Genomic DNA, 25,398 nt, shown 5'->3' on the forward strand with positions numbered 1-25,398 from the left:
GTAAGTACTTAAAGCCTTTGTTTGCTCAATACATTGTTAATTCACCTTGAGCAGCAATTACAGCCTCACGTCTTTTTGAATATGATGCCACAACCTTGGCACACCTATCTTTGGGCAGTTCCGACCATTCCAATTTGCCCATTTTGCTTTACAGCACATATAGACAGAGGTGCTGCAGTCTTGAAGCTGTCATTGCTGGCAAAGTTGCTTCAACAAAGTATTAAGCAAATGCTGTGAACATTTATGTACATGTGACCTTTTAGTTTTGGATTTTTAATAAATTTACTAAATCAAAAACATGTATTACAATTTTCACATTATCATTATAGGGTATTGTCCGGAGAATTTTGAGGATAAAAATGAATTAATTCCATTATGGAATAAGGCTGTACCATAACAAAATGTGAAAAGAGTGAAGCGTTGTGAATACTTCCTAGGTGCATTTTAGCTTACCCAAGGATTGGTTTTGTATTCGATGATGTTTTTCTTTATTTCGATAAATATCAACCAGTTACTCTTCTCAGCACTGTCCTTCACACTCAATTTCTTCCTTCTCATGGTTGGAAAATCAAAGTTATCTCAATCTCTAGCCATAAGGTAATCCAGGCATGTCAGACCGGATGTTTTGGTCAGATTTTAGGGAGTTCACTGTTGCATTCGGTACGCCAAAAAGCGGGTGTGTAACCCGAATATTTTCCTGCAACCTAAAGCATAATAATTAGCCGAGGGACTGAGAAAAACTGAAGTTAGGATTTCAGGTTTCAAGTTATCCCAAAGGTACTGCTGTACTTCAGCCCTTAATCAGCGTGTGCAGGTTAACCATATTAGTTCATTTGTTTAGCAGTAAGATGCTATTTGTGAAATGAACACAGCTGCATTTTGACAGACGCACAAGTACAACGTTTAAAATAAGAATGTTTGCATAAATTTGTCGAAACATGGAGAATTCTTAACAGGTATTCTAGTCCTGACGTTCCAAATGTATCCATGAAAGGCAGCCAAACATAAATATGAGTGCATGGGAAACACTTCTACAACATCTGTGTGAAATATAAGTTTATATGGAAGGGAAAAGAGGCATGTAGTCACATTTCTGTTGTTTTTCTTTTCAGGACGGTTCTTCACTCAAGCAGCCGCTTGTGTCGGATGAGTACTTTTACAGCCAGCTGATGGCGTCCACTTTCAACTGAAAATAGTCCAACAGCTGCTTGCGATGGAGCTGAAGGAGTGACAGGCTTAACGCTACAGGATACAATTTTAAAACTTTTTTTTTTCAAAGTTTTCTTGATCAAACATTTCTTTTGATCGAGTGGAACCATGGGGGCCACAGGCTACGGCTACTACCGGGGGACAATCTTCTGTTGCATGTTCATTGGCTACATGCTCTATTTCTTCAACAGGAAGACATTCTCCTTTGTCATGCCTGCCGTGATGGATGAAATTAGCCTTGACAAAGATGACTTGGGTAAGGTCAAACATCAGTTTGTTTCTACAGGTTTGTGGTTGAATTGGGTTACAGGAATGAGTTGACACAGAATTAGCACTTAGGCAAAGAACATGTTGACAGTAGACACATTACAGAGATTTAACCAGGGCTGCCAGGTCTCAGAAAATGACAAGTGAAACTTTGGAGGCATTATGCATTTGAAAACAGAAAACATTGTTGGTCTTTTTTTTTGACACCGATTTGGCCTGTTTTACCTTCAGTTTATACCTCAAGACTGATGTCCTCATCTCTAAAAGCTCTCCCTGCACTGTGGCCTCTCAATGCAAGTCTTAATTAACCAAAATATGAAATAAAAATCCCTTCCACTATTTTCTCTGATGGCTCTTCTGACTCATCCTCTGTATCTGTGTTCTCAATTTGTATCTCTTTTACGTCTTCGTCCTCACTGTCCTCGATCTCTTTTCATCTTCCAGTGCTGCCAGCTCTTAAGGAAAGTAGCTATTGGCTGTCATAAAAGCTGCTAGATGTTGACAGATGACGTAATGGGCTCATGTGCACAATTAAAGTTAAAGTACCAATGATTGTCACACACACACTAGGTGTGGCGAAATTATTTTCTGCATTTGACCCATCACCCTCGATCGCCCTCTGGGAGGTGAGGGGAGCAGTGAGCAGCAGCGGTGGCCGCGCCCAGGGATCATTTTTGGTGATCCAACCCACAATTCCAACCCTTGAAGCTGAGTGCCAAGCAGGGAGGTAATGGATCCCATTTTTATAGTCTTTGGTATGACTCGGCTGGGGTTTAAACTCACAATTGATCACAATGGACACTTAAGAGATAGGATTAATGTGGCGGGAGACATAAAAAGTGAGTTAAAAAAATGCAAATTATGATTAAAATTATAACTACATTTACTTCTGTTGATTCTAAATTGAGTTGTTTTTTATTTGTTGTACATTCTTAAAGTATACAAGAGTATACAATTTTATCAACACACTAAAGGGTTGTATTATTCACGAACAAACCAAATCTATTGAGTAGCCATGACATGAACAATAGGTTTGTTTTTAGTATAAATGTGAGGGTGACAAACCTTTACCATTTACATCTTACTCTATAAACCAGGCGTGCCCACACTTTTTCTGCAGGCGAGCTACTTTTCAATTGACCGAGTCGAAGGAATCTACCTCATTCATATATATAATTTATATTTAATTATTTATGAAAGAGACGTTTTTGTTAACATGTTAAAGGTGTGTAATGATAACACACACATTTTTAACACATATAGATTCCTTTCTTTCATGAAGACAAGACTATAAGTTGGTGTATTACCTGATTCTGATGACTTGCATTGTTTGGAATCAGACAGTAATGCTGATAACGTCCACATTTTCGAATAGAGGAGAAAAAAAGTCCTCCTTTCTGTCCAATACCACATGAAAGTGGTTAGTTTTTAGCGTCTTATTTGTCCAGCTTCCATTTTCATTTTTATACATTTTGCAAGAAATACATTGGCAGCAAACTCCTTAGCTTGCTATCTTGTGCACGCTAACTTTCTGAGACTCTTATTTTGTTACCGCAGGTAGGATGAAGCAGGGCTTTTATTGTGAAGACAGCAACTGTGCAGTCTGTCTTTAGGGTTTTGACAGCAGGTACGGCACGAGAGTCTGTTGAAATAAAAAGTGTTTCTCGCCCTCCTTTCGGTCATGTTTTCTTAATAATGATCTCGCAGCAGCCAGCGTCATCTCAGAAGACCCTCGGGTGCCGTGAATGTCATTAAAGTGACGTTGTTTTTAGGTTTATTTTTTTAATGCTTGGTTTGCGATCGACTGACAGACCCTCCACGATCGACCGGTAGCTCGCGATCGAGGTAATGGGCACCCCTGCTCTAAACCAATTCAGTCAGAAACAGCGGCAGCTTTGCACTGAGTCGCTAGTTGCTTTGGATAAAGAAAGTCAACAAAAGCAGTTGGAAAGATTCTAGATTTAGCGACAAAGTCGCCAAGTTGACAACACTTCGCTGAGGTGTGAGTGAGAGAGAGAGACCCCAAGACCCACCTTATATTGCTTCTGATTGGTTTATAATGTGTGGTGCCTTCTGTGGTTGGCTAAATTTAGGCACAAGAATATATGAATTGGTGTGGGATTGGTTGTTTCATTAGGCAATCAATAGTTACTTGACCTAAAGCATAGCTCGGTTGGTAGAGTGGCCGTGCCAGCAACTTGAGGGCTGCAGGTTCGATTCCCGCTTGTGCCATCCTAGTTACTGCCGTTGTGTCCTTGGGCAAGACACTTTACCCACCTGCTCCCAGTGCCACCCACACTGGTTTAAATGTAACTTAGATATTTGGTGTCACTATGTAAAGCGCTTTGAGTCACTTGAGAAAAGCGCTATATAAATATAATTCACTTCACTTCACTTCACTAAAGCAAGCCGCGAGGAGAAAAAGTTTATCATTCTGAAAAAAATATATATAGCTTAGTGAATAAGGAAATATAATCGTGAAAAATGTCAAGTGTGGCACGAGAATGGGTTAAATTGTGTGAGGCTTGGCAGCTCTGTTCAACAAAAAAAATACATATTTTAGAATAAAAAATATTATCCAAAAAAACAATTTATGTTACAAGTTTGATTCCTTGTTTGAGTAACAGGCGTGAGTTGTTAGCATAGAATTAGAAAATTCCATAGCCACATAGCTTTTATGCTAATAGCATGTTGACACAGGTATATTACAGTAAACAAATATAATATTTTAAGAAAACAATTGTTACCTCAAATGTTGGCACTGTGTGTGAATGTATAAAAGTGAGCTTTGATGATGTTATGACATCTGTGTTGAGTGAACTGTGAATTTTATGCTGGGTTTGCCGCTCCCAGAAGTAATTAACCAAAGTAATTGAGGTAACATGTTTGTGGTTTTATGACTCTTTGGAGTAACAGGATTGAGTTGTATAGAATTGGAAAATACTTGCTAATAGCATGTTGACACTGAGTACATTACAGTGAATAAAAAAGAATAATAAGAAAGCAAACGTGAAAAAAACTCATTTATATAACATGTTTGTGGGCAAACAAATGATGCAGTGTTGATATAATGTTCATGGTTCATAATGGTGACTCCTTCTGTCTGCAGGTCTGATCACCAGCAGTCAGACCATGGCATACGCCATCAGTAAATTCATCAGCGGTGTGTTGTCGGACCAGATTAGTGCCCGCTGGCTTTTCTCCATTGGCCTCTTTGTGGTGGGAGCCATCAACGTGGTTTTCTCCTGGTCTTCTACTGTGAATATGTTCGCTGTGCTCTGGTTCGTTAACGGGCTGGGACAAGGCTGCGGCTGGCCGCCATGTGGGAAGGTCCTACGTAAGGTAATCCGATGATTGTGTCTTGCACAGAATTTCCTCCTTAAGTGTTCTTGCCATGTCTGTAACTATCCACACACCGACACTGTATGATCCGTGTAATTGGGAGTCATCCAGAGAATGTTCATTGGGTGCAATACTAAGACTTGCTGCCAGACACTGTTGATTTCAGGCCACATGAGATGCTAGACTGTAGGATATGAGACTGAGGGTTCAGTGGTGTTAGAACACAGTTTTTACCCCCTTATAAAAATATAAACAGTCCGTTATTTTGATGGTAGGTTAGTATTATTTGTAGTCTTTCTTACCGATTTGCATATTGCCCAACCCTTCATTTCCAATACTTCAGAGCGAGGGTCATTGCATGCTGTTATTTCTTCCAATTATCAATTATCTCACCAAGTTGTCCAGTCTTGTGCAGGTCTACAATTGTTTCCCTAAGGTCCTTTGACAGCTCTTGGGTCTTGTCTGTTGCGGTGGAGAGGTTTAAATGCAAGAGAGAATTAGTGTGACAGGTTTATTTTAGAAGGCTGACATTTGTAGGACAGGTATACAAGTTTATTTGATTTTGTGATGCAATTAGTACTTCGTAAGACTCGCATTGTCAAACAGCCCACAAAACAGCACAATTTTAACATTACATGCCTTTTAGAAATAAAACAAACTTTTAGATGAGAAATATTGTATGAAAAGTAATACATTAGAATGTAGTAAAAACAATTACAGTTGAGTTTGTTTATTTGGGACATGCAAGCATACAACATGATACATCACAATTTCCAGTTTCTCTATTCAACATGTTCGAAAAGGAGTAGGAAGAAGCAGAGATTATTTAATTCTACCCCTTTTCTTTTACATAACAGTTGCTAAAACTTTTGTTCACTTCCTGTTCTCAATTTATTCACAATATACTCCATAAGTAATCACAATAAAAATAAGTAAATAAATACATAAATAATAATTGGTGAAGTATGTTATATTTCATACAATCAGATAAGTATTTTGAGAATGAAATAATGGATGGATGAATAAATTCAGAATGTTTATCATGACTCTTCTTCTTTGTACTTTGTAAACACTTGAAGTTTTAAGAGTTTCTTGAAGTGGATCATATCAGTACTTTGTCTGATTGCTTTGCTTAATCCAGTCCATAGTTTAATTCCACATAGATAGATAGATAGATAGTACTTTATTGATTACTTCAGGAGAGTTCCTTCAGGAAAATTAAAATTCCAGCCGCAGTGTACAGAGTTGAGATCAATAAAAAAATAAAAATAAAAAAAAAGGTAAATAATGGGGGTTTAAATTGAAACAAAATAGAGAAATATTACAATAAGAATAAAAAATAAACAGCAACAATGGGAATACAAATATAACAATAAACAGTTACATACGGATATAATGAAGGTCTTAAGTTTTGTATGTGCGTACAAATGTTTTAAATTATATCTTTCTCTAAGATTATATTTCTATTTTTTTGAGAATTGTTGTATATTCTTGGGTAGCAGGTTATAGTTTGCTTTGTGTATCATTTTAGCTGTTTGCAAATTCACTATGTCGTGGAATTTCAGTATCTTTGATTCAATAAAGGATTAGTAGTTTTATGAAGTAATATTGTACAGCATTTGTCTCTGAGTAGAATTCTATGGTATGTCCTACCAACTACTGTTTTGCCGTCAAACACGCCATCAGCAGCTTTTCGATATTTTCATGGATAAATATCCGTGGCTTGAGTATTCTTTTAATGTCACTGGCCGGCGTAATCAACTCTTTTTGCTTCAGTATGGTGCAGACTAGCCGTGCTATGCTCCAACTGCTTAGTCAAGTTAGTTGCACGATTGGTCATGTTTCCCATGATTTGTTTGTTTAATACAATGAATATCATCCACCTATTCTCTTCACTAGTTGGAAAAACAAAGTTAGATCGATCTCTAGCAATAAGCTAATGTTAGCGAGATAAAACGGCTGTTTTGGTCGGACTGTGACAATGGGGGGGACTCATAAAGCACATTTTTGCTTTTAACCAAAGGCATAACAATTAGCCGAGAGACTGCTCGTATCCTGAAAAACTTGTAAGATGGAACACTTGTATTGTACGAAGGTACGATTTTACTTTCTTAAAGGAACGGGACTTAATGTGTGTTTCATTGACTTAAAACTGCTCTGTTAAGGTTAGAATTCTTGCTGGTTGCTAGGTTTTTAAATACTTATGTCAAATGCAAATTATTTTTAACCTACCTTTTAAAGTTATTTTGTTTTTTCATTTAGTCTCTGTCATGATAAACGTGCCCTTAAAATGGGGTTTTTCTTTGTGAGAAAATTACGTACAATACCAGCAGAGGCTTAAATACTGTACTAATAAGAGACACCGTGAGTGTAAGACACTACACTGAATGTAGCAGTGTTCAAAAGGCAGGGAATAAATAGGCTTTGGCACGTCTTCAGCATGTCGAAGGGGATCAGATCACAGGTGGTTCTATTTGTAGAACATCCTTAGTAGATCTCTACTTAACCTTGAACAACACTAAGTTTTTTTTTTCTGCGAGAGAAACCAACTTTTATTAGATCACATCTCAAGGTGCAACCTTTTGCCACAATGCTTGAGCAGCTGCCCTTTTGCAGACTTAACACCTTTTTCACCACGTTCAGCGTGACAGATAGGGCTGATAATCAATAGAACTGGGGCTGGCCAGTGGCACAAACACTGTATAATGGGACACACAATCATTACGTTGGCTTTTGTAAAGATTTGGTGATGTGTTCATTTAAATTCAACCCGTCAGTTATAAAATATGAATGTCAGAAAAGTGAGTTGTGAACGACTCTGACCGTCGTAGCGTGGATTGCATGGATCATCTAGGAAGGACATCGCTGAGCAGATTTGACTCTCGTTTATTATTTCAATAAACCATTCTACGTCAAAGTCGGTCGCGCCGATTTCCAGCGCTTCCTCCTCTTCTGCTCGTCTCGGCTGGCCTTTTGGTCGCCGGTGACTCAGTCTTCCCCGGGGGCTCATCGTTCGCTCGTCTCGTTCGTCGGGTCGTCTTCGTTTCTGCTACGCTGTGGACACTCCAACTCTCTCTCTCCCCTCCTTCCTCCTTTTCCTCTCTTAAATGCTGTGAGGAGATGGACAGATTGAGACCCGATGTGTATGTTACGCACCTGACTTTAATTATGGTGGCGTTGGTCCAGGCACGCCCCGCCTCCTTATTCCGCTGCATCCTCCGCTTCCTGGCCGCCATCTTGTGATGGCCAAAGTGAGCCCCGCCCTGCCGTCGGTCCGTCGTCTCCGTCTCTCCACATGAGCATATAATAGTGCTGTGAAAATTAAATAATAATGTTGGTTTGAATCAAATAAGGAATGTGTAACACAACCTATAAGGCTTTGCAAAAAATTTAAAATGGTTAATTACTTCTGGGAGCGGCAAACCCAGCATAAAATTCACAGTTCACTCAACACAGATGTCATAACATCATCAAAGCTCACTTTTATACATTCACACACAGTGCCAACATTTGAGAACCAGGATGAAATGGTAGAAAGGTAAAAATACAAGACATCAAACATAGTTATGTTTAACTTTCACTTCTCATAGCACATAACTGTGGTGCTTTCAAGGGCCCTTGATTAAAGTTCGAAAAACAAGTGTCTAGTTTTTAAACACAGGGGAGGCTTAACTCCCAGTATATGCACTAATAATACTAATTATGATAATGATGTATTATTATTCACTAATCATAATTTTACAGTTCAGCTAACCTCTACCTGAAGTAAAGGGAAACTTGACTTACCGGTATTTATAATCATATTGAATAGGTTTATTTGCTCTATTGATGATAACTTTATAAACAAGGTTTGTTTATAAAAGCCTGAAAGGTAGCAGAAACTTGTCAGGTACAAACAATTTTATCTTTCATACTTTTATAGACAAACCTTTTTTTATAAAGTATACATTTATCTTCATATTTAGGTGAAAAATGCCTGGTTGTGTGACTATTAAAACTCACATTTGAGCAACTTTATATCGAATTTGTTGGCACTATTTAGTAAAAAAATGACCAAAGCAAGAAACCCCACCGGATAATTTAGGGGGGGGCTTAAGTATATTTTAGGGAGCCCCCAGCCCCCTAAAAAGTCCAATGAAGCAACTTGTTGGAACATCCATCCATTTTCAACCGCTTATTCCCTTTGGGGTAACAGGGGGCGCTGGTGCCTATCTTAGCTACAAGCGGGCGGAAGGCTGGGTACACCCTGGACATGGCGTAGTGGGTAGAGCAGCCGTGCCAGAAACCTGAGGGTTGCAGGTTCGCTTCCCACCTATTGACATCAAAGTCACTGCCGTTGTGTCCTTGGGCAGGACACTTCACCCTTTGCCCCCGGTGCCGCTCACACTGGTGAATGAATGATTGGTGGTGTTCGGAGGGGCCGTAGGCGCAAACTGGCAGCCACGCTTCTGTCAGTCTACCCCAGGGCAGCTGTGGCTACAGATGTAGCTTACCACCACCAGGTGTGAATGAATGATGGGTTCTCACTTCTCTGTGAGCGCTTTGAGTATATAACAATAGAAAAGCGCGATATAAATCTAATCCATTATTATTATTATTATTATTATTATTAACACAGATAGACAGACAACATTCACACCACACACTAGGGACATTTTAGTGTTGCCAATCAACCTATCCCCAGTTGCATGTCTTTGGAGGTGGTAGGAAGCCGGAGTACCAAGAGGGAACCCACGCATTCACGGGGAGGACACGCAAACTCCACACAGAAAGATCCCGAGCCCGGGATTGAACCCAGGACCTTCGTATTGTGAGGCAGACGCACTAACCCCCGTTCCACCGTGCTGGCTTTGTTGAAACACTTGATGAAAAACATTGATAAATCTAAGACAGGGGTCTCAAACATGCGGCCCGCGGGCCAATTGCGGCCTGCGAGACGTTATGCGGCCCGCACTTCGATATGACAATTTAATGTTGCCGCAGCCCGCGAGTTTAATATGAAGGGCGCTTGACAGCGTCATACTTGCCAACGTCCCCAATTTTCCCGTTAGATCCCTGAATTTTAGGGCACCAATACTATTGAAGCCCCTGTCGATATTTACCAGATCAACAATATTCAGGGAGTGCCATAATGGCACTGCCTTTAGCGCCCCCTACATCCTGAACTGAATGCGTGAAAGCCCAGTTGTATGTTGCATCTGGCCATGCAAGACACGCGTGTGGTATTTGCAAAATATATTTGATCAACAGCTACACACGTCACACTAAAGGTGGCCGTAAAAAAAACTTTTAACACTGTTACAAATATGTGCCAGACTGTAAACCCACACCAAACAAGAATGACAAACATTTCGGGAGAACATTCGCATCGTAACACAACATAAACACAACAGACCAATTACCCAGAATCTCATGCAGTCCGGACTCTTCCGGGCTACAATATACACACCCCCGCTACCACCAACCCCCCACCCTCCCTACTTGCGTCGGTTGAGGTGTTGTATATTGTAGCCCGGGAGACTTAGTGCTGCAAGGTGTTCTGGGTATTTGTTCTCTTGTGTTTAAGTTGTGTTAAGGTACGGAAATTCTCCCCAAAAGCGTTTGTCATTGTTGTTTGGTGTGGGTTCAAAGTGGGGCACATATTTGTAACAGTGTTAAAGTTGTTTATATGGCCACTCAGTGTGACCTGTATGGTTGTTGACCAAGTACATCTTACAGCGACTGACGTTGTTCCGCACAAGTCTCATACAACATGTTATGGAGCCGGCACCTTGGTTCTGTGATGTAAAAGCGTGCGTGATGACATAGTAGAGCAGTAGTCCTCTTTCAGGGGGTGCGCGAACCCTTGGAGGTACTTGAAGGTATGCAAAAGGACAAGTGAGATTATTAAAAGCATTCTAAAAATAGCAGCAATTCATAAATCCTTTATAAATATGTTTATTGAATAATACTTCAATGAAATATGAATGTAAGTTCATAAACTGTGAAAAAATAATACAACATTCAGTGTTGACAGCTAGACTTTTTATGGACATGTTTCATAAATATTGATGTTAAAGATTTCTTTTTTTGTGAAGAAATGTTAAGAATTAAGTTCATGAATCCAGATGGATCTCTATTACAATCCCCAAAGAGGGCACTTTAAGTTGATGATTACTTCTATGTGTAGAAATCTTAATTTATAATTGAATCACTTGTTTATTTTTCAACAAGTTTTTTGTTATTTTTATATCTTTTTTTCCAAATAGTTCAAGAAAGACCACTACAAATGAGCAATATTTTGCACTGTAATACAATTTAATAAATCAGAAACTGATGACAGTGCCGTATTTTACTTCTTTATCTCTTTTTAACCAAAAATGCTTTGCTCTGATTAGGGGGTACTTGAATAATAAAAATGTTCACAAGGGGTACATCACTTAAAAAAGGTTGAGAACGAACCACTATTGTAGAGGACGTTAAAGGCAGTGCAGTCACGGCAGCGTTTTATAATGTCGGCCGGGTGAAAATTGGGACAAATTCGGGAGAATGGTTGCACCGGTAGATTGTCGGGAGGTGCCATGAAATTCAAGAGTCTCCCGGAAAAATCGTGAGGATTGGCAAGTATGTTGCTAGGGTGGTAAAGCCACTCATAAAAGGTTAATTAATTAAAAAGTGGATGTTAGATTTTTTAAGACATCTTTTCTTGCGGCCCAGCCTCACCCAGTTTCTGCATCCAGTGGCCCCCAGGTAAATTGAGTTTGATACCCCTGATCTAAGACATAAACATGTAAATATTGGGCTTCCCGATCATGGAATGTGTCATCTACTCGTATTCCTGGTTATCACGTTGGGAAGACTGGCACATGCGAAGAACGTCAGACCCGATAATGTATGGATGGATGTGTTTACATGCAAGATGTTACTATTTTACAATCACATAATCTAGATATGTTTATCCCATATTTAAAAAGTCAAAAAACTTAGAAAAGTATTTTCAATGCAAAATCTTTTTGGGATTTTCACATGTTTTAAAAAGCTAGTTATAACCAAATAAAATAAATAATTAGGTTTTTGGGGCATGTAAACATACCAAGTGTGTGTCTGTGGGGTGGTAATGTTAGGGTCCCCTGTAGCCCCACAATGGGGCTACAATTTAAACACAACCTTATCTAAGGCTACACACACTCTTGGGATACAACCATACAAACAGAACGAGTTCCTGTGATCAGCTTCTTAATTTGGTAATTTGCAAACGTGTACCATGTGATTGTTGTCAAATTAAAAGTCCAAGTTGTGTGTCTATTTGTTTCTCTAGTGGTTTGAGCCGTCTCAGTTCGGAACATGGTGGTCTGTGCTGTCCTGCAGCATGAACATGGCGGGAAGTCTAGGTCCGATATTGGTCACCGTACTCCTCCACTACTATGACTGGAGGACCATCCTAACAATGTCAGGCATCTTCTGTGCTGCCTTCTCGCTTGTGACCCTGTTGTTGGTGAAGAATGAACCAAAGGATGTGGGCCTTCCCAGTCTTGTGGTAGCGGCCAAGAAGGGAGCAAAGCGAGGTAATTAATGACAATGCTGTATAGAGGGATAGATGGATGGCTACATTGTTAATAGATAACTGAAATCCTATATAATGAATTAAAACCACTTTAAAATCAAATGGAAAGGATACACCTTACCGTATATTGAAGTACAATGGTACCTAGTTTTTCGTACAGTATAACATCATCATTTTGAAGGAACATTTTCTCCCGGTTTCCATGTACTGCCTTGGTTATAGGACAGCCACACTTTGCGCCTAACAAACTGGCTTTCTTGCGTATCATTCGGCTGAATCAAGTTTACAAACAATCTCACGTTCTGGTGACTCCCTCTTGTGCTTTTTTTTAAACAAAAGGGGACCTATGACAACGCCCAAATGTATGAACCTGATGATCTGACGCTTTGCCATTGTTTAACATGAGTATGCAACATTGTAACAGCATGTATAAATCAGAAAAGATGAAACTCATCATAGGTCTCCTTTAAATACAACTGCAGAAAACACCACCATGGGGCTGCAGAAAGTGCTAGCACTTTGATAAAGAAGGTAAGAAACACTAGGGCTGCACAATTTCGGGCAAAATGATAACCACAATTATTTTTAACAGCAATTAAATCAAGATTATTAATTTTGTTGGCCAAGAAGTATTAGGTATTAGCAGGGGTGCCGAAAAGGGGGGGGGTAAAGGATACAGATTCTAGGGGCCATTGATGGAGGGCGGCACAGAGAGGCCCCTAATTATGATGAAATTATATAAAATTATGTGTTGGGGGCCCTGTAAAGATTCTTTTCATGGGGCCCAAAATCCCTAGCGGTGCCCCTGGTTATTAGTGTTGTGCAGTATACCGGTATTAGTATAGTACCGCGATACTAATGAATCATATGCGGTACTATACCCCCTATAAAAAAAAATACCGGTCAATAATAATAAAAGCTTCATTTTTGCCATTAAAGCTAATTTTAAAGCCATTAAACTATTGTATTGCTTTAATGGAGTGTCAAGTGTTATCATTCAACTGTTTTTACAATATATATTCAATCAAGTCTTATAAAACAATTACCAGTACATGCTACAAAACATTTTGGAGTCGTTGTCCTGTGTTCCCCATATTATTGCTTACACAAGATCGCCGTGTGTCAGTAAGCTAACTCATTCCCAAAGGCATATTTTCTGACATTAAAGCTCATTTTAAAGCCATTAAACTATTGTACTTTTTATTGGAGTGTCAAGTGTTATCATTCAACTATTTTTACTAAGGTTCTTCAGTTAATTATTATAAGACAAGCTTAAAATTGCTACGGAAAGCCTGACGTGAGGTATTTCTCACAATAGCAGAAATGCTAGTAGTACATTAAATAAATGTTGATTTTTCAATGAATAAGATGACCTTAGTACTTTTCAAGGTACATTTGTCGTTTCATGTGTGTTCTTTACCAGGCATCAGTGAAAGCACCCTGAGTGAGTTCCTTCTCTCGCCGTTTCTTTGGGTGCTGTCTCTGGGCTACCTGGTGGTGTTTGGGGTGAAGACAGCTGCAACTGACTGGGGACAGCTGTTCCTCATGCAGGAGAAAGGCCAGACCGCTCTAATGGGTATGGGTTTGTGTCATTTTTTTGACATATTTGACGCATTTGCTGCGGATAAGGGTGCCAACTTGTGCTTGCTCACAGGCAGTACGTACATGAGTGCGTTGGAGGTGGGAGGATTCCTTGGCAGCCTTGCTTCAGGCTTTATCTCTGACAGAGCTGTTGCGCGAGTAAGTAGCAGACATTTTTCAGGTGGAAACAATGTTTTTGTTTTGCATTACTCTTATCTCAAACATGCTCTCTGACATCCCCCAGCGTGGCCTGGGCACACATGGCAACCCTCGCCATGGCTTGCTGATTGTAATGATGGCTGGTATGTACATCTCAATGTACCTCTTCCGGGTCACCATCACGCCTGAAATCCCAAAGGTAACTGCAAAAAAATACTACGGTGGTACCTCAATTTGAGAACGCCCCAAATGTGGTGTTTTGGGGTAAGAACTATGCCTCAGCTAATTGTTATGTGTTAAGTTGCTAACAAAAATTTGAGTTACAAGCATCGCCGCCATTAGTTGCTGTAGCAAATGTTACAGTCAACCAAATAAGGTTTAAACAAAACATCTGGTCTGAATCGCTAGCATTAGCTAAGAGTTAGAAATGGGCATAACTTTCTTTTTCCAACCATTGTAAAAAATAAAAAAAAAAGTGAAAGTCAAGGAAAAATCTTAAATCCAACAATTTCAATTTAAGGTCTTAACATATCTAAAAACGTCTTAAAAACAATTTTAAAGGGCCTTAAAAAAATATTTTATTTTTATTTAAAGCAGGCAAAAACTTCAGTCTTGCTGTAGTGGCAATCTTCACCTTTAAATGTTCTAATTTATTGTCACTACTAACAGGTTTGAGGGAGTGATCCTACACAGCAGCAAACATTACATTGAAGTGAGGTCCAGTCAGAAGTCCAGTTAATGCATATTTATTAATAAACTTGCAGGGTGAATTGAACATACCATGGATTATTGTAGTGACATTGTGCCATATGTTCTCCTGTCTTTCCTGCCTGTTGCTGTGTGCTGTTGTCTGCTGTTGGTGTCTGCTGTTGGTAAGAACGGTTTGTGCTCCCACACCTGAGTCCCTCCTAATCAGCTGACCTGTGCTCCTATTTATGCCTTCAACCCTGCACTCCTAAACCAAAAAGCCCGCCACCTAGTGACAAAAGGAAGTAATGCCAACACAAAAATAAGGATGCCTAAAATGGCTCCTACACACCGGCCCCTAATTGTTTACACTGTAACAATTACTTGAAAGGGAGCCATTCAAATTCACTTTTACACGATTATCATTTTTTTTCTTTGGTTTTTTTTCAAATTTCGTTTCTTTTTTTTTTTTCCATAATTTAAAAATAAAAATATGTTGGACTTTCTAGTTCATTAATCTTGAATCTTCATTATGTAGACAAGATTTGGGTTGATCGGATGCTTGCTCTTGAGGGTGCTGACTTCACGAGTCATGGCTTCTGCTGACTCTGTGGCATCCTCCAGCTCCCTCTGCATCTTCCTTCGGTAGGTGTTTGCCCTCTGAGCCTCCTCCTCGGCCTCCTCCAGCTGCCGCTTCATCTGCTTCATGCGAGAGTTCAACTTGTCTGCCTGGTCTTTGTACTGCTCGGTGTTGCGTCTCTCATCATCCACCTGCAGAACCAGCTCTATCAGTTTTTTCTCTGTTCGCCTCGCAAGCTTGGTAGCACTTTGCCGCAACCTGGTCTCGATGTCCAGCTGAGCAAACTTGGCCTCAAGAGCGGCCATGTTGGCCTTGTACTTGGACTTCACCGCTCCGTTCATCTCCTGCAGCTTGAGCTTCAGCTCTTTGTTCTGACGCTCCAGCTGGGTGTGGGCCTTCCACGCGCTGAAAGGAGCTGCAATCTGTGGTCAGCTCCACGTTCATCTGATCAGTCTGCAGCATGGACTTCTTCAGGGTGTCTTTAACCAGCTCCGTGTTGCACTGTTCCTCTTCCAGCTGAGCGATACGTGCCTCCAAACGTCTCCTCTCCTTTGCGATTTCAGCATTCTTGGTGGCCTGATTGTTCATCTCATCCTGCAACTCGTCTCTCTCCAGCTGAGCCTGTCGCTTGCCTCGTTCTGCAGCAGCCACCTCCACCTGCATTTGGAGCATATCAGCTTCCATACCCTATAACTTCTTCTCAGACTCCTTACTCTGGGCCAGAATTTCCTCTCGAGAAATGCGAGTGTCATCCAGTCCCCTGATAAGTTCTTTCATCTGGGCCTGCTGTTTCTTCAGTTGTTTGAGGGCTTCCTCACGGTGCTTGTTGCCCATGTCGATTCCCGCCTCCAGTTCCTTCAGGTCCAGCTCCAGTTTTTTACGTGCAGCAACGGCACCAGAACGCTGCTTGCGCTCATCCTCCAGCTCTATTTCCATTTTGTGGACCTGCTTGATCAGAGACCTTTTCAACTCCTCACCCATCTCGTCACGTCCGGACAGGTCCCGCTCATACTGTTCCTTCATGGCCTGCATGTTGACATCCAGACGCAGCTTGGCATCTTCAGTGGCCTGCAGCTCATCCTCCAGTTCCTCAAGCTGTGTTTTCATCTCCTCCAGCTGCGGATCCATGGCACGCTTGGACTTCTCCAGCTCATGCACGCTCTTTCCAACATCATCTTTGGATGACACCAGATCCTCCATTTCAGCCCGAAGCAGTTCGTTGTTGCGGTTCACCTCGTCCTTTAGATCCATTAGAGTTTCCAGCTCGCGGGTCAAAGACAGTGTACGGGTCTCTTTCTCACGGGCCTCGGCTTCAGCCCGATCTCGCTCTGCAGCATAGCGTGCAGATATGTTTTTCTCTTCCGCCATCATCTGGTCAAACTTCTTCAGCTTCTTCTCAAGATTTGTGACAGTTTGTCGAAGTTGGTCTTGATCTATCACGTCGTCCAACTCTTGCTGGAGACGTGTCTTTGTTTTCTCCATCTTGTCGTAGGCAAAGGATTTCTCCTCCAGGTTTAGAATAGATATTCTATTGACATCAGCAACAGGGCAGCCATTATTCCTGCTGGTGTCATCACCTATTAAAGGACCATAAATGACCCATCCCAATAGGGTCCTCACTGCGTATGGCCCGTCCTGCTGGCTATCGACCACCTCCCAGGGTTCCAGTACCTTAGAGGCATTCGTGCCAATGAGGAGGTCGACGTCAGAGTCAATTTCAGGTAATTTGATATTGTTTAGATATGGCCAGTGTTTCAAATCCTGCTGTTTTGGAATATTGTGTGGTGAAACTGGCATGGTTTTGTGTGTAAATACATCAGGCAATTGAATAAAGTTATTTGTATTTATCCTGGCTATTTCCAGTCCAGTGATGTGGTAGCTGGTTTCGAGTTTCACTTGATTCATGGTTTTGAGAAGGATGGTTTTTCTTTGTCCTGTAATGTTCAGTTTTTGCATCAGTTTTTCTGTGCACAATGTGGAGGTGCTTCCATGATCCAAAAATGCATAAGTTTGTAACATTGTGTTTCCCTTGTTGCTTTTGACTTGTACAGGTACAATGGAGTAGATGGAGGGGTCATCCCGGCCCCAATATGACCACAAGTATGCTTGGGAAGTGGGACAACAGTATTGATTCCAATTGATTTGGTTTGAGTTTGTTCTGTCTTTTCAATGTGGAGTATTTGTGGATGTTGTCGTTTACATATTTCACATAATAGACGATTTCTGCAGTCTCGACTTAAATGTCCTATTTTCAGACAGCCAAAACATACTCCTTTTTCCTTTAAGAAGTCTATTTTTTCTTTGTGCTTCTTCCTCTTGAATTGTGCACAGCACTCCAGTGTGTGACTACTCTTCTTACAGAACAGACAACTTTGAGATTTGACAATCACATTCCTTTTTCCTTCATTTGACTCCACAGTTTCTATGGGTATTAATGTTGTTGCAAAGCTGCTCCTTGGACTTGAATTTACTCTTGGCTTAGGGACGGATGAGGGTTTGACAGTTGATTGCTTAGTGTCCTGAATGTTACCAAACAGTGGATCAGAGAGTATTTTGACTTGTTTTTCAATAAAGTTTACAAGGTCTGGGAAAATGGCACGATGGCCTTGCTTCTCCTGTAGGTCACAGGCCTTGTTCCTCCACTGCTCTCTGAGCTTGTATGGAAGCTTTAGGATGATGGTCCTTATATTAGAAACAACATTCATTTCTTCCATATAGGCCAGACTTCCCATTGCATTGGAACAACTTCTGAGGAATAGAGAAAATGTTCTCAATCCTTTTACATCCTCCAATTTAATTGTTCCCCAGGAAAAAGCCTTTTCCGTATATGCTGTTGCAATATGATATTAATTACCAAAATGTTCTTTGAGTAGCTGTCTTGCCTTCTGGTAGCCCTGGGACGGAGGCAAATGTTGGCAACTTTGAACCAGCTCTTTTGGATGCCCTCTGGTATATTGTTCGAGGTAATGCAAACAGTCATAGGTGTCACACCTTTTCTCCACTCCATATTCAAATGCCCTTATAAAGGTTTCATACTGAAACAGATCTCCATCAAAAACAGGTACGTCTCTTGCTGGTAAAGAGGAATGGACATTCTGCTTAACCAATAAGGCATTGAAATCATGTTGTCCTTTTAGTAAATCAAGAATGTGATCTTGTTTGATGGCATTTGTGACAGGGGATGTAGTGTGAACTGTATGACCTTTAACATCATCTTTTTTCATATGAGTTTGATTACTTTGCCCAGTTGTATTCGACACATTTTCCATTTGCATAGTTGATTTTAATACATTGTCAGTTTGCATTAAAGAGAGAGCAGCCTGTCTTGGAGTCATGTAATGAGCTTTTGTGTACTTTTCATATATGAATTGTTTTGGCTTCACAACCTGTGTGTCAGAGAGGGGCATTGTTTTCTTTGGAGCACCAGCTCCCTTGTGTGATTCGGAGCTCATTTTTGACACTCTTGATCCTTCCCTAGATCCCATGGTTGCAAAAACTTGCTCCCTTGCATTTGCGGCTGCCAGCTTTGTTTCCAATTCCAACTTTTCCTTTTCCATTCTGAGTTGTTCCTGTTGTTTTGCAAATTGTTCCCGTTGTTTTGCAAATTGTTCCTGTTGAATTCTTTGTTGATATTCAATATGATGTTTTTTCTCCAATGCAGCAACATCTGCCATGAGAGCAGCCTTTTCGGCCTGGGCTCGAATGCGAGCAGATGAGGTAGAAGAGGTTCTTGATGTTATAGAGTTGCGTGTGATTGAGACATTCGATGCACTGTCCTGTGCTCCAATATCAGAAAGTGTAACACATAAATGTTCATCATGGGCAAGTGGGACATGCATTTCACCTTGGAATTGCGTTTCAACTGAGCCATGTGTTTGAGAAGGATGCAATTGTGACTCCTCTTCCACAGGGGCAGTGTCATGTGTGGTTAGCTTTTTCACTTCTGATAACCATTCATGCACAAGTTTTATGAAACCTTCTAGTATCTTAATATGTTCTTGAAACCAGTCATTTTTTCTATCAAGTTACTCTTCAGGCAATGGTAAGGCAATCCATGAGGATTGATTCTCCCTTGCCTCTCCACACAAATGAATCAATTTATCCAAGTAACCTCTTACAGCATTTACATTTATCATTTTATTTGAATGCATGAGTTGTTTTATTGTGTCCCTTATTTTAGCAGCTTTTTTAACACATGTTCCTATTGCTTTATGATAATTGTCAACTTTCATTTCCAAGCCTTTGGCAGTATACTTTATGGCTCTTTTTTCCTTTTCAGAATATTGTACATTTTCCTTTTCAGGATCCACATTTTCGCCACCTTGTGGCTGTACATCATATTTGCCATCAAACATAATTGACCAAGTCTCTCCCTTGTGCTGCTTTCAGCTCCACACAACTCACCCTATAGAGCTGGCAGGTGTTTCCAATCACCCTGGCTGATGAGTAGCAGCGTGGCCGTGGCCCAATTCGTCCTCTTGCGGCTTTTTGATGTCCTTCAGTTTTCTTCTTCTTGTCCTTTTCACTCGAAGAGCACCGTTCTTACTTGAATTGTAGTGGCAATCTTCACCTTTAAATGTTCTAATTTATTGTCACTACTCAACAGGTTTGAGGGAGTGATCCTATGCAGCGGCAAACATTACATTGAAGTGAGGTCCAGTCAGAAGTCCAGTTAATGCATATTTATTAATAAACTTGCAGGGTGAATGAAACATACCATGGATTATTGTAGTGACATTGTGCCATATGTTCTCCTGTCTTTCCTGCCTGTTGCTGTTGTTGTCTGCTGTTGGTGTCTGCCGTTGTGTGCCGTTGTTGTTTGCCGTTGTGTGCCGTTGGTAAGAACGTTTTGTGCTCCCACACCTGAGTCCCTCCTAATCAGCTGACCTGTGCTCCTATTTATGCCTTCAACCCTGCACTCCTAAACCAAAAAGCCCGCCGCCTAGTGACAAAAGGAAGTAATGCCAACACAAAAATAAGGATGCCTACAATGGCTCCTACACTTGCTTTTAATTATTTCGATTCTTGAAGACGCTGTTACGTAACTACAAATCGGAACTCACGTAGGCTACTTGTGCTGCCCGGTCAAAATTTCTCACGAACCACCAGCTAGTGTGTGCTGTACACGCAGCGGTGTGGTCAACTTACAGTAGCATACCACCGTAGAAAACCTAATAAAAGCCCACAGCAAAGCCAAATTACTTGCATAAAATGGGCAAGTGCAAGTTCAACGATTTGTGGTTCCAGAACGATCAATTTTAATAACGCATGCTTGAACCCAGTGGATAGAAATATATAAAGTGTGGCGCCATCGAGGAGGGAAGCGTTTTTAAACTGAACGGTGAAAGTGAATGCAATGATAATGTAAAAGACTAAAATCTGGGAAAGGGTGTGTCAAAAGATGCTGCAACTGTGACAATCTGTCACTTTATTTCGGTTAGTGTTTCGTGTTTTTATATTTACTTCCTTTTCAGTGCTCTTACTTTGTTGTATTTCCTGTTTTATTCACGAGCACTGTTTTTCTCTTTTCGTTGATTGGCAGCGTTTCACACCTGCTGTCAATCAAACTACTGCCTATTTATGTTTCACTCGAGCACTCCTCAGTGCTCAAAGATAAATTATGTTGGGAACGTTTCTGTCCAAGTCTGCTTTATGTTTATGTTTGTTACGTTGATGAAATTAAAATCATCTTACCTGCTCTCCTCTCTCCTGGACTCTTGCATCCACGGGGTCACACAACTGCAGCCATGCGACACCCTTACAGAAACCCCACAAACACTTTCTAGAGGTCATTCCCTACCGGTTCCACGGATACCACGTCACAGGAGTCAGGCGTGCTGTTTAACAGAGTTTTAATCAACATATGACGTAATGCACAATCTTTTCAGTATGATCTTTTCAGATGTCTCTCTACAGTTTCTCCCCCCTCTGCTCCGCTGCCCGCTCTGTGTTAAAGACAACAGCTGATTAGATTAGCACGTACCACCTGCGAAATCTAATCACCTGCCAGCTGTTTCTCTCTGTCCCACACATGCCCCGCCCCTAGTCAATGGTGCTCCGCCCTAAACACCATTGACTTAGACAGTGACCTTTTGCTCCTGCAGCACGCTGACCACACCCTCACCCCACACACTTACACTACTATAAAAAGATAACACCCCCCCCCCCCCCCCCCAAAAGAGTGTCATATGGGTAATGTGGTGCCATTTGTCTAAGGAGCCCAAAATAAGATGTTTACTATTGAAATCATACTATTACATGTAGTAAGCACACGCTAATCTATTTGTGCTTGTCATGTTCTCACAGCTATAAAACTAATATAATAAGCACAATTCTCTTAAATTATTTCTTATTTATTCTAATAATTTCAAGTCAGCTTGTCATGCATAATCTTTTCTCGAATTTTATACAGCAACTAAAATCAAAAGCTATAAATGTTGTTGTCTGTTTAGTGTTTAGTTTATGGTAAAATGAGAAAAACAAGGAAGATTTGCCAATGTCATCTTGTAACGCTTAAATGAAAACGAGTCCTTAATTGTTAGCAATATGTTGTCAGATAGTCACAAAAAACTGGTTAAAATGTATTTATACACAACATATACAAAATGAGCTGAGCAAATTTGAAAGTTATCCACATTATTCACATCCAAATTGTTTGAGGCATACAATCAATAATTTATTTCTTTATTTTGAGATAATCGCTCTGCACACTCTTGTTTTTCAAAACTTTGTGCAGATACAGTAGTAGTATTGTTGATGTTTTTATTCATTTGCTCAGTTCTGAAAGGTTGCAAAAACACTGCAAAAGTTAACTATTTAGTTTTAGCAGAGATGCTAACAGCCCCTTTCACAGACATTATATTGCTTTTGTTTCCTCTGCCATTGCTGACATTCTGGTTGTTACATGAAAACACCTGATATGAAGCACACTGCACATTTTGCAAGAAAACACTTCTATGGCAAATCTGAAAATGGCTGTTCTGATGTTTGCTAATGTCATTTTTTCATTAGTTTACAACAGAGAGGCTTCTGGAGTTTTTAGTTAGCTTATTTGTTTTATTTTCCAATGTGAAAGAGCAGTGAATGAAATCATCTACTTACAATTAATTCTGGTCTTCAGATTTTCCTCTATGTGTTTATACTTGTTTGTCTGTATGGATGTGAAATGGTCTAAAATTAGATTAATTTTTGTCTTAGAAAAAGTCTTAATTTGACATGTTCAAACCCGCATTGACCCTGAGAACAAAAAGTGGATGATATTTATTGAATCAATAAAACAAATCAACAAAAACATGACAAAGCGAGTAGTCAAAACTGTAATCAAACAGAATGCGTCGATAACGCCAGGAAAGAAACTTTAAATAATATCTAAACAGCAGACATTTATCAATGATAATATGGAGAAGCTGCTGATGGTGTGTTTGACAGAGAAGCAGCTTGAAAGGAGATGCAGTAAAAGTCCACTCTCCAAGGTAAATACTTGACTTTAGTCTTTATACAATATTTCTTATCTTAAAGTTTATCTTCAAAAGACACCTAAGATATTGGAATGGTGCTGTTTTTTGGGGAGCAAGAACCAATTAAATAATGATAATGTAAAGTCATCAATACAGTGTGTATTTGGGGTGCCGTAAAAAAATTATTCACATATGAATCGCATTTCTTTATTATTTTAACAATTCAAATAATTCAACAACCTACATTTTTTATTATTTTTAGGTCATCTCCTCGCTAACATGTACAGTATTATACATGAGTCGCCAAAAGGAGATTTTCTAACCTGTAACCTGTTTTTAGCATGTTTTATTATATTCCATATACCAAATAATATCAAAAATTGTGTCATATCGAGAATAGATTCTGATTGAATTCTCACCCCAAAAAATCGTAATTGTGAGTTGTAAGATTTAAATCCCTTTTGTGTATTGTACCTGGGGGATTTAATGATAAACAATATTACTGATATTGGCTGTAAATCACCCGCCGGTTAATATTGATGTTGTAATTAAAACGACCAAAAAACTGTGATTGATAACTGCACTTTAATGACTGACAAGCGCCACAATGCTCACATGAAAACAAGAGACATGAACGTCTTTCCCCATTAAGACAAGACATACCCCAATCTAAACTTATGAACACATTACTGTCTGAGCAACTAAGATATTCAATTGTGCACATAGCACCTACAAGCTGTGCTCTTTTGGAACGCAGTGATCGTTCTCTACTCAGAGTAATACAAGACGGGGGTGTTTTTGCGGTACGTTCAGGGACCTTTGAACAGAGTAGGACGCCACAATGCCCACCAGAAATAATAGATAATAATAATAGACTTTATTTTTTAAGTGTTACAGTACAAACCAATATTTTAAACAATAAAAGTGTATCCATTAAAACAGATAAAATACTAAGACTAAAACACTACCAGAGAAGCCTAAGAAACACATAGTTCGTCAGTCTACCACAGGGCAGCTGTGGCTACTGATGTAGCTTACCACCACCAGGTGTGAATGAATGATGGGTTCCCACTTCTCTGTGAGCGCTTTGAGTATCTGACAATAGAAAAGCGCGATATAAATCTAATCCATTATTATTATTATTATAGTTAGTAGGTTTCTAAGTCAGTGGTTCTCAAATGGGGGTACGTGTACCCATGGGGTACTTGAAGGTATGCCAAGGGTACGTGAGATTTTTTTTTAAATATACTAAAAATAACAACAAATCAAAAATCCTTTATAAATATATTTATTGAATAATACTTCAACAAAATATGAATGTAAGTTCATGAACTGTGAAAAGAAATGCAACAATGCAATATTCAGTGTTGACAGGTGGATTTTTTGTGGACAGGTTCCATAAATATTGATGTTAAATATTTCTTTTTGTGTGAAGAAATGTTTAGAATTAAGTTCATGAATCCAGAAGGATCTCTATTACAATCCCCAAAGAGGGCACTTTAAGTTAATGATTACTTCTATGTGTAGAAATCTTTATTTATAATTGAATCACTTGTTTATTTTTCAACAAGTTTTTAGTTATTTTTATATCTTTTTTTCCAAATAGTTCAGGAAAGACCACTACAAATGAGCAATATTTTGCACTGTTATACAATTTAATAAATCAGAAACTGATGACATAGTGCTATATTTTATTTCTTTATCTCTTTTTTTCAACCAAAAATGCTTTGCTCTGATTAGGGTGTACTTGAATAAAAAAAATGTTCACAGGGGGTACATCACTGAAAAAAGGTTGAGAACCACTGTTTTAAGTAGTGTATTTATTTTCGTTATTCATAAAAATAAATTGGTTAAAAGATTTCATTGTGTATATTTATTTTTGAGCACATTCAACAATGCCACGACAATAATAAGTGTCATATAAAATGTTACATCCGTAGCTCTACCCAGTGTTGTGGTGTGTGTGTGTCCACCAAATATGGGCAACAATGTTGAGTACACAACCAACAGAATAACCTACACTGACCTCTTTTACTTCCCTCAGGAGGCTCCTCTTTGGGTCCAAGTCCTCCATCCGTTGTCTGTGCTACTCGGTGTCTCTGAAAGAGAGGTAACTGTAAGGATTGCGCCTGTTTACCTCACCTGCTCTTGATTGGCGATCAGTGGACTCACCTGTCCCTGATCACTAATCAAGAGAAAATATATTCAAGTGTCACCTGCCTCTTGATGCCATTTGATTGTAAAGAATGGTTTGTTAGCATTTCCCTGCTCCCTGGGCACTTCCATGCTGCACTAGTTGTTGCTGTAAATGTACTTTTACCTACACGTGTGCTGTGTACTGCATCTGAGCGTGACAGTTACATTTCTACTACTTATACTACATACTCAATAACTTGTTTTCCTCATTACAGATCTGGATTCTCTCTCTCGGTGCCATGTTTGGATTTTCCTCTTACGGACCAATCGCTCTGTTCGGTGTGATTGCAAGCGAATGTGCGCCTCCCAACTTTTGCGGAACATCCCATGCTATTGTAGCTCTGATGGCTAACGGTACGAGCATCTCCGAGCGCATT

At 39.8% G+C, this 25,398-nt stretch overlaps 1 protein-coding gene and 1 pseudogene across 2 annotated transcripts in view; one reads left to right on the forward strand and one right to left on the reverse strand.

Annotated features, from left to right (window-relative positions):
* The window catches only part of LOC133551425 (glucose-6-phosphate exchanger SLC37A4-like), a 32,944-nt gene that overhangs the window by 5,163 nt on the left and 2,383 nt on the right, over positions 1 to 25,398 (forward strand). For both annotated transcript variants that reach the window (XM_061898100.1, XM_061898101.1), the window contains exons 2-9: positions 1,113 to 1,465; positions 4,586 to 4,818; positions 12,116 to 12,362; positions 13,785 to 13,937; positions 14,016 to 14,101; positions 14,187 to 14,300; positions 24,870 to 24,935; positions 25,237 to 25,375. In XM_061898100.1, coding sequence (XP_061754084.1) covers positions 1,318 to 1,465; positions 4,586 to 4,818; positions 12,116 to 12,362; positions 13,785 to 13,937; positions 14,016 to 14,101; positions 14,187 to 14,300; positions 24,870 to 24,935; positions 25,237 to 25,375 — 1,186 coding nt within the window. In that variant the 5' untranslated portion in view covers positions 1,113 to 1,317. The remainder of the gene's footprint in view (positions 1 to 1,112; positions 1,466 to 4,585; positions 4,819 to 12,115; positions 12,363 to 13,784; positions 13,938 to 14,015; positions 14,102 to 14,186; positions 14,301 to 24,869; positions 24,936 to 25,236; positions 25,376 to 25,398) is intronic.
* On the reverse strand, positions 14,751 to 20,394 carry LOC133551424 (myosin-9-like; annotated as a pseudogene).

This window comes from Nerophis ophidion, linkage group LG04, assembly GCF_033978795.1.
Source record: "Nerophis ophidion isolate RoL-2023_Sa linkage group LG04, RoL_Noph_v1.0, whole genome shotgun sequence".
Taxonomy (NCBI): Eukaryota; Metazoa; Chordata; class Actinopteri; order Syngnathiformes; family Syngnathidae; genus Nerophis; species Nerophis ophidion.